Source organism: Rhagoletis pomonella, unplaced genomic scaffold, assembly GCF_013731165.1.
Source record: "Rhagoletis pomonella isolate Grant_MI unplaced genomic scaffold, Rhpom_1.0 Rhpom_scaffold_00004, whole genome shotgun sequence".
NCBI classification, from domain to species: Eukaryota; Metazoa; Arthropoda; class Insecta; order Diptera; family Tephritidae; genus Rhagoletis; species Rhagoletis pomonella.
Window position 1 is genome coordinate 65,371,532 of NW_023458558.1, and position 7,933 is coordinate 65,379,464.

General features: G+C 33.0%; 1 protein-coding gene and 2 long non-coding RNA genes across 3 annotated transcripts in view; 2 read left to right on the plus strand and 1 right to left on the minus strand.

Moving 5' to 3' along the window:
- Nucleotides 1–136: 136 nt before the first annotated feature.
- Nucleotides 137–1,320, plus strand: LOC118737980 (metallothionein-1-like). The gene is made up of 3 exons (XM_036468828.1): nucleotides 137–528; nucleotides 883–960; nucleotides 1,070–1,320. The coding sequence occupies exons 1-3, from the start codon at nucleotides 507–509 to the stop codon at nucleotides 1,138–1,140; spliced, it is 171 nt and encodes a 56-aa protein (XP_036324721.1). The 5' UTR covers nucleotides 137–506; the 3' UTR covers nucleotides 1,141–1,320.
- Nucleotides 1,321–7,125: 5,805 nt separating this feature from the next.
- The window catches only part of LOC118737984, a 1,321-nt gene continuing 513 nt past the window's right edge, over nucleotides 7,126–7,933 (minus strand). Inside the window, exons 2-3 of the long non-coding RNA XR_004992865.1 lie at nucleotides 7,787–7,922; nucleotides 7,126–7,720 (exon numbers count right to left, since the gene is read on the minus strand). This is a non-coding gene — a long non-coding RNA (uncharacterized LOC118737984). The remainder of the gene's footprint in view (nucleotides 7,721–7,786; nucleotides 7,923–7,933) is intronic.
- LOC118737983 overlaps nucleotides 7,641–7,933 on the plus strand; it is a 4,230-nt gene continuing 3,937 nt past the window's right edge. The window contains exon 1 of the long non-coding RNA XR_004992863.1: nucleotides 7,641–7,861. This is a non-coding gene — a long non-coding RNA (uncharacterized LOC118737983). The remainder of the gene's footprint in view (nucleotides 7,862–7,933) is intronic.

The window sequence follows — 7,933 nt, forward strand, 5'->3', positions numbered from 1 at the left end:
CCGAAATAGCTGCTATCACTAAACATTTAACATTTTCACAATATTGAACACAAACATTCTTACAGGGAACAATGTTTCACCCGGCGTTCAACTAATACCATTACTCTCCCACATGTGCGCTCCACCCAACAAAATCAATGCGACTTGCCGATAGCCCATAAGCAGACCTATAAACATATAAGCCGGCATATGTACATGCGCACATATCTACTTATTTCATATGTATGTGCATATGTTTATGACCGCGGCTTAAGTAAACATATTGCACACCGCACTCGAGCTATCGACTTCGGGCCAGCTTTTGCGCACGGCGCCAAACAACTCCCAACTAACGAAACCCGATTCGAGTGTTTTGAAGTGTATAAAACCGAGGGGAGCAACAACGATCAGATCAGTGTAACAACATTTGGCGCTTACAAAGCTAAACTTGAGTGATCAAAAATACAAAATAATTGTTTGCTAATTTTTTCAAGTGTATAGAATATACAAAAACAACATAAAACAAAATGCCTTGCCCATGTGGAAGCGGTGAGTTCATATTGAGCACAATTCCGGACCGTTTTCTCATGTAAGCTGTAACTTTAAAGTTCACTTTATTTTTAAATGTTGCAATCAAATTTATGATTGTGTCTAAAGTAAAAGTAACTTTAGATATAGCTATATTTTTTATCCAGCCTTTAAATATAAAGTAACCTTTAAAGTTAAATATTTCTTCAGAAAACGGTTCGGTTAGTTCGGTTAAAAGATTCTTAAATATTTGGTTTATAGTCTAGTTTTTTTCTATAGTCTTCTACTATGACTATTTTATCTGCATATCACATTTCTTATAAATAATGCTTTTTGTATAAAAATCTATTTAATTTCTTTTATTCATAATTTTAGGATGCAAATGCGGCTCAGAACCTAAGACTGGCAATTGTGGTTGCGGGTCGGCCTGCAAATGCTGTCCCTGTGGAAGCGGTATGTAGCTGATTTAAATTGATCAATTGATTTATATTATAGACACCCGTCAGCCTCTCAAATCTTATGTTTTCTATTATTATATCAAATTTTCATTTACTGTTTCTAGCTTGTAAATGCAGTTCAGGAACTCAAAGCGGCAGTTGCGGTTGCGGTTCCAGCTGTAAATGTGGCCAATAACAAGCATAATCAAGTAACATTGGTGGAAATGACCGTACCTTATTAAGTTTAAGCAGTTTTTTAATTTATTTTCATAAATACATACATATAGAAGAAAAGTATTTGAACACTTGTACGTAATTCAAAAGTAAGTCGTATCGCATTTCGTTAACAATAAACAACAAAACAGAAAGAAATCCAGACTTGTCTCTCTTTTGATAAGCCGAAAGAGGTTTGTGTACAAGCAATATCCGGAACAAGTGTTTGAGAAGATAGTGTCGTTTGTTACTCAATACTATTAAGTTCGTGTGAGCAAATACGGGTGCACATCAGAGACGGACAATTAAATTTTCGGATTGTACCTTATTTGAGAAGGAAATTGTATTAAAAGCAGAAAAATGTGCCTAAAAATTTAGTATATATTTTCAAACATTTCACAGGTCATCAAATCTGTTTGGCAGTACGATAATACGAAAGTAGTCTCTCCTTACAACGCCATGTCTAGTTTTGAGATTCACATTAAACTAATTCTGAGACGTAAAGCTCCGTTGAAACCGAAAGAACCCCTCGAAACCAAACAAAGATTTAGATAACGCGATTCATTCTCCTATGTTTCTTCTGCCTTAGTGCATGACTACCCGCTTATTGGGAGCCCTTTTGGTGATGATTTTGAGCATATGGCCATGCCTACACCTACTACAAATACTACAAGCCTGCCTCTAACATCGGTTTGGTGGCTTCGTATGTTTTTAAAAATCTGATTCATAACTTATAGTTATAAATAAATCGATATATTGCTTTTATTCGAATTTGCCATAGTGAGCACTACCTTTTACTCAGTGTTGCCAAGTTTGAATCTGAAAAAGCACTAAAACCAAAGAAAAATCTCGTTTTTTCTCGAGAAAAGCACCAAATTTTTATTGGAGTATTTAATGGACTTTGTATGAATGAAAAATTGTATTGTAGGGATGCCGATTCAAATTAATAAAAATCAATGTTTTTTGCTCGACGGTCGAATTTATTATGTTTTCTGTAAATTCAAATATTTTCGTTCAAGCGACGTAAAGACGTTATTTTATAATTTGCAGCTGTGTCTAGCGTTCCCGTTTCGCTTAGATGTAAGCAAAATTTATTAATTTTTCCTGCCTGTTTAAATGTTAAAATTTTCTTCGTTTTGCTTAATTTTTTCTACAATTCCTATCAAACGAAAGCAAAAACCAGAAATGAAGTTTCATGAACTACGTGGTAGTTTAAATCTACACTGCAGTTTCTTATGATCTTGTGAACTAAAGGAACATAAAGAACTTTTCTTTCCGACCCCTTAACACCTGCAACATAACGAAATTCGATTTTCCTTTTTAATGTGTTTTTGTGGATAATACACTGGCGCATAGAGGGAAAAGTGCTTCAACATATTTATATTGTTGGTAAACAAATGTATGCCCTCTTATGATTGTCATTGTGACATGAGTTTGTTCCGATTTTTTTTTTTAATTTCTTACAGAATTTACGGTTTTTATAACTTTTGGCCCCTTTTTGTTAAGATTTACAGATTTGGTGTCTTCAAACTAAAAACAAAAGCACAAAAAAACACACCAAGCACTAAACTCTAAAATTTTCGCGTTTTGAATAAAGAAAAGCACTAAATTTAGTGCGAAAAGCACCAAGTTGGCAACAGTGCTTTTACTAAAGTCTTGAGAAAGAGTCCTTGCTTAATGAGAGATCACAGCACTATTGCCGTCTTCACTTCGAAGTTTTTAAGGACTTTGTTTACTTAGAAGCCAGTATAAACATCACTACTACTGTCAGTTTAGGATCGACCGAAGCATGACTCTTTCCAACAGGCCTATATTTAGGCTTATTGAGGTCTTCAAAGAAAACAAAAATCAATCTTTACAGTTGTCTTATCGGTGGACGATATCTGATAAAGGAGAGATGTCTTTCTGTGTGTTACGAAAGAACTTGGCCAATCTCCGGTTGATTGCTCTAACTGATTGGTATAACTGACTTTCCGTTGCAAAAAAGTACGGTTTTAACTATTTTTCCATCACTGGGGCACATACATATCTATGTACATATATACATTAGACTGAGTCAAATAAACTGAATGTTTTTTCTTTCGGTCCCATATAAAAATTCAATCCCATATAACGTCGTTTAAAGTGCAAAACCGCGTATCAACAAAATTCAAAACCGCGTATGTGAAGTTGTAGAAATCATTTTCTAGGGCGTAAAAACGCTCATATTTCAAAATGGTTCTCTTTTTTATAAAGCAATCGCATTTCTGGCTGGTATATTTCAGGACGAATGGATAAGAATTGAGCCAAGAGCTTATGTGAGCAAATCCAAGTTTTGGCTGCCAATGTCAGTTACGCGATTTTGCAGAATGACGATACGAGGTTTTGTACTTTAAACGACGATACGAATTTTTAATGGAAACAAATTTTACCTATGTGTTTTAATAAACAAATAAATATAATAAATGAACTAAATGAACTAAACAACCTTGCAGTTATTTCAATTTTATTATAATAAGTGCAATTTTGAAGTAGCTAGGACTGATATCCAATGCTTTATTTTACCATTTTTTAATACTAAGGTTTTTTGAGTCCCCCATTACATTCTTAGGGGTTTTCGAAAGACCTATAAAAAATTAGTAATATTAATAAATTATTAAATAGGCTATTTTTTATTATTACTCTCTTGAAGAGAAACAGATTATTCGGATCAATAAATATTGATTTTCACGAATTCTATACCATTTCCACGAACAAAAGTTTTTTTTTCATATAACACAGCATCTTCTAAAGGAGCACAACTCTAAAAATATGTTGGCCGGATTTTATGCATAAATTAATTCGTAGAATCAATCTCCAATTAATTCATCCACCAGTGGTTATATTTTTGGATGTGATTTTTAAGTTTTGCCTCTTTTGAAGATGCTATGCGATATAAAATACATAGAAAACTTTGAGCAAATATTTTCTGATTTTGGATGATAAATAAGCAGCCATAGAACCATTCTAGCGGCTGAGGGCATTAAAATTCCGACTTAACTTCTTTTGGACCACCCTAATGTATACAGTTCTCAATAACAGAGAATTTAAGTACTATTAAAACAAATTTAAACTGGTAATAGTCTAATAGGTAAACAATTATTCACCATTCAATAGTTGCATTATCAGAAACTCAAATTGGAATGTAAATTAACTAGGTTAATAAACCGGTTTATGCGATGGCAAAAAACGGACTATTAGCACCCCCTCCCCCCCTCCCGGCTTTAAACTATATTCTTAAAAATTCGTGTATATCGCTAGCTTGGAGTAAAAAGTTGGTATGTCCACTGTTTAGGAAACTTTACATTTTGATCCACGAAGAAGAGAAAACTAAATAATTATTCATCAATTCCACGGAATTACTTTATTTCTGCCCGTTTTATTCGGGAACACGGATATTTTACAAAGACAGCAGGGAAATCTGATAAATTCAAAGGAATACAAAAAATGTTCAATAACGCCGATACCAATTCCTATGGAGTTATGTTTTCCTTTGTATGTATACGCAAAAGTTTTGTATTCAAGGTTTTGCAAAATATTTGATAATGGTTTTTGGAAAGTTTCTCTTCTCTGCTGTAAAATTAAAAATTGGGGTTGGCAAGTTTTCACTCTGTGTAATTTTACATATTGGGTGCATTTACCTCTTAAATATTTTTATTCTTTTTTAGTTGCAAAAATACCTACCAAAAAATATCTAGCCTTAAATTTCAATAAAATAGTTTAAATGTGATCGCGGAATGAGATTCAAATAGCACGTTTCGAAGTTAATAAAACTAAACAGAAATTAACCAATTGTAATCATAAACCAGCATATGAAATTCAAATTTCCACTTTTTTCTATCCACTCAACTACGAAGTCACGATTACAAAAATTATTAATAGGTTTTATTATGCCAATAGAGAGACAGTGCCTCCTTGTTTGTATGCGTAGTGATGCAGTCTAATGTACATATATACATTAGGGTGTCCATCAAAAAAAAATTTATTTTTTCAAGACCCTACCCCCTAATTTTTTTCTTTTTTATGAGAAATGTTATTGCTTAATTTTATAGATTTTTTAAAAATCATTTAGAGGTCACGACTTGTCATTCAGTCAGTTTTGTAGATTTATGAGTTTTTAATGACTATTTTCCATTCAATTTTAAAGATCGAGCATGTTGTCAGAATAGGATTTATAGGCCTTTAAAATGATCTATAATAATCTGTTGTCAGACTTGGATTGTTAGGATTTTTCTTTGGGCAAATAACAAAAAAAACACTTCCTTCTGGCTCGAAGGACCATGTTCATAGGGCAAGTATGGGAAAGAGTTTCAGAAATGAGCCGCAAATTTGTGGTAATAGCCCAGTTTCACGTTTGCACCGATATATGTATTTTAATTAGAAAAAGTACACAAGTTTGTATGAGCAAATAGAATTCGAAAAGGTTCTATTTCTTAATATATTAATATGTGCAATTATATTCAGGTTACCTGATATGTATATATACATATGTAGCTGGATGAGGCGAAGAAAATTGGTAGCTTTATGACGTCTACTCAAATGGATATTCGGCAAGCTAGTCCGTTCTGTTCTTTTAAGTGACGTTAGCCCATCGAACGGCTTTTTATGCAAGGGAAATTTTAACATAACTAGCGTTCATTGGAAAGTAGTTAACTGTTGTATTGTATACAAACGCTAAATATTAAGGTGGTTCGTAAATTTAAGACGCTGGCATAAACAACCATCACTTAACCACCATAATTCAAAATATCTAAAATTAAATCTATTTTCAAATAAACTGATAGCTCATTTATTGCAATCACATAAAAATTGTCGAAGTTAGGTGACTTTTCTTAAATACGGCCTTGAATTTATAGTATTGTTTATGTACCGGATTTTTAGATTTTTCGAGCAGTGTGGCTAAGAAATGCCTTAATATTTATTCAGAATTGATATACACAATCGCTCTTATCAAAAAAGTGGGTTAGGGAAATGGGGGTGGCGCCGCCCACTTAAATTATATAGGCGTATCTCAAAAAAATATTTCACCGATCTCAACCAAATTTGGTATACATATTGCGTTTAGCCTCCTTAAGCAGAATCTTGAATATTTTTGAAATCGTGTTATTGTAATTTTTTAAGCATACATACATTTTTATAACAGTTTTATAGGGACTCGATATCGAACCGAAAATATCGATACGGTACTCATTTAAAGTATCGTTGAAAAAATATCGAGCACCCATTAATACCGGGATAAAAATACTCGATATCCCAAATATTGAAACTAATAAGGGTCGCGGTTTTAAACACCGCCACATGCAAACTTAAGATAGAACACACTTCTGCTCTTTAAAACCTAATTCTTATCGGGCAGATGACGTAGACATAGAATATAGTAAAGCCTTAAGGCATTTGTAGAAAAGTCGCCAGAGTACAATCTAATAAAAATTAAAAAAACAATTTTGCGGTTTTAGATTACATACATATGTATAACCTCAATACAAAACAGCGTTTGAAAAAAATTCGCGATACAAGACAATTAAAATTTTCATAAAGTTTGGAATTCCGCTTTTCGGAGGTTTTGTTGCAGTTTATTTCAATTTGAAGCATTATTACAATTAGTCATAATTTTATATAGAGTTACTTCCAAGACTATTCGCTGAGGAGTCTTTTAATCGGAGAAGAAAGAAAGGTCTTTGCTCTCTCAAGTTAGAAAGGTGGGAGGAGTCAAGCCCCATTATTTTTTTTTTGTATCAGCCTCCTCGATTTTAGAATTTTTTGAATCGATTCACGGATTGAAAGGAAATAAAAAATCGACAAAAAATCGAATCGGAAGGTCTCGACTAATCGATCTTCTATTTAATCCATTTAAAAACGGCATCTCTAAACTAAAAATGTGTATCTTCCAACGCAATTTTCGAAAAACCGCCCCTTTGAAAGCACCGTACCAAGGAAAAAAAGTTAGTGATTTTCTTTGCCAAGCATGTAACGAAAATCGTATAATTTATAAGTTATTATCAGGGAACGCATTTAATGGAAATTGCCCTTTTTTTCTGCTAAAGACTTATGGCCTTATTCATAAATAATAATAATTGTTAGAGTATATTCGATTAAGAGTGTCTACGATTTAGCTTTCCCCGATTCCATATATGTATACACATTTTATGTTGCCTTTTTTTCCAGAAAGCCTTTAATTGTAAAGGGCAAGGAAAGAGCCTTATTACTGATAATATGAAGAAAGTTTTAAGTGTTCCATATTTATTCCATGCCTTCTTTTGCTTTTTCTGCGATTTCTAGTGCCTTTTCCTGCCTGTTTCGCTATTTTATTTTGCCTTTTTTATAGGTTTTTAGGTTCTAAAAATCCGTTCCCTGGTTATTATCGATTAATTGAATCTCATGTTTATGTAGTATGTACACTCATAGCTACTGCTATTTTAGTGTTCGCAGCTTTAGTTGCCTTTCACTAACGATAATAATTAAAAACTTCTTCTATCCCGTATTACAGATTGCAAATGTGCTACCCAATCTCAGAGTGATGCTGGGCATGTGGTTCTTCACGTGTCCTGCAAACAAAAAGTAATTGTCAACTTAAATGAAAACCGTAACAACAAATATAATCAACTGATTACCATACATGTGCAACTATAGAATTATTTTACGAGCATAGCGTCAGAATTTATGTAAATTTATCTTTACATACATATGTAAGTATTTACTCTTTGAATGTACACTATACAAAAAACGAAGAAAATAAAATTCAATGACCTCTAAGGAAA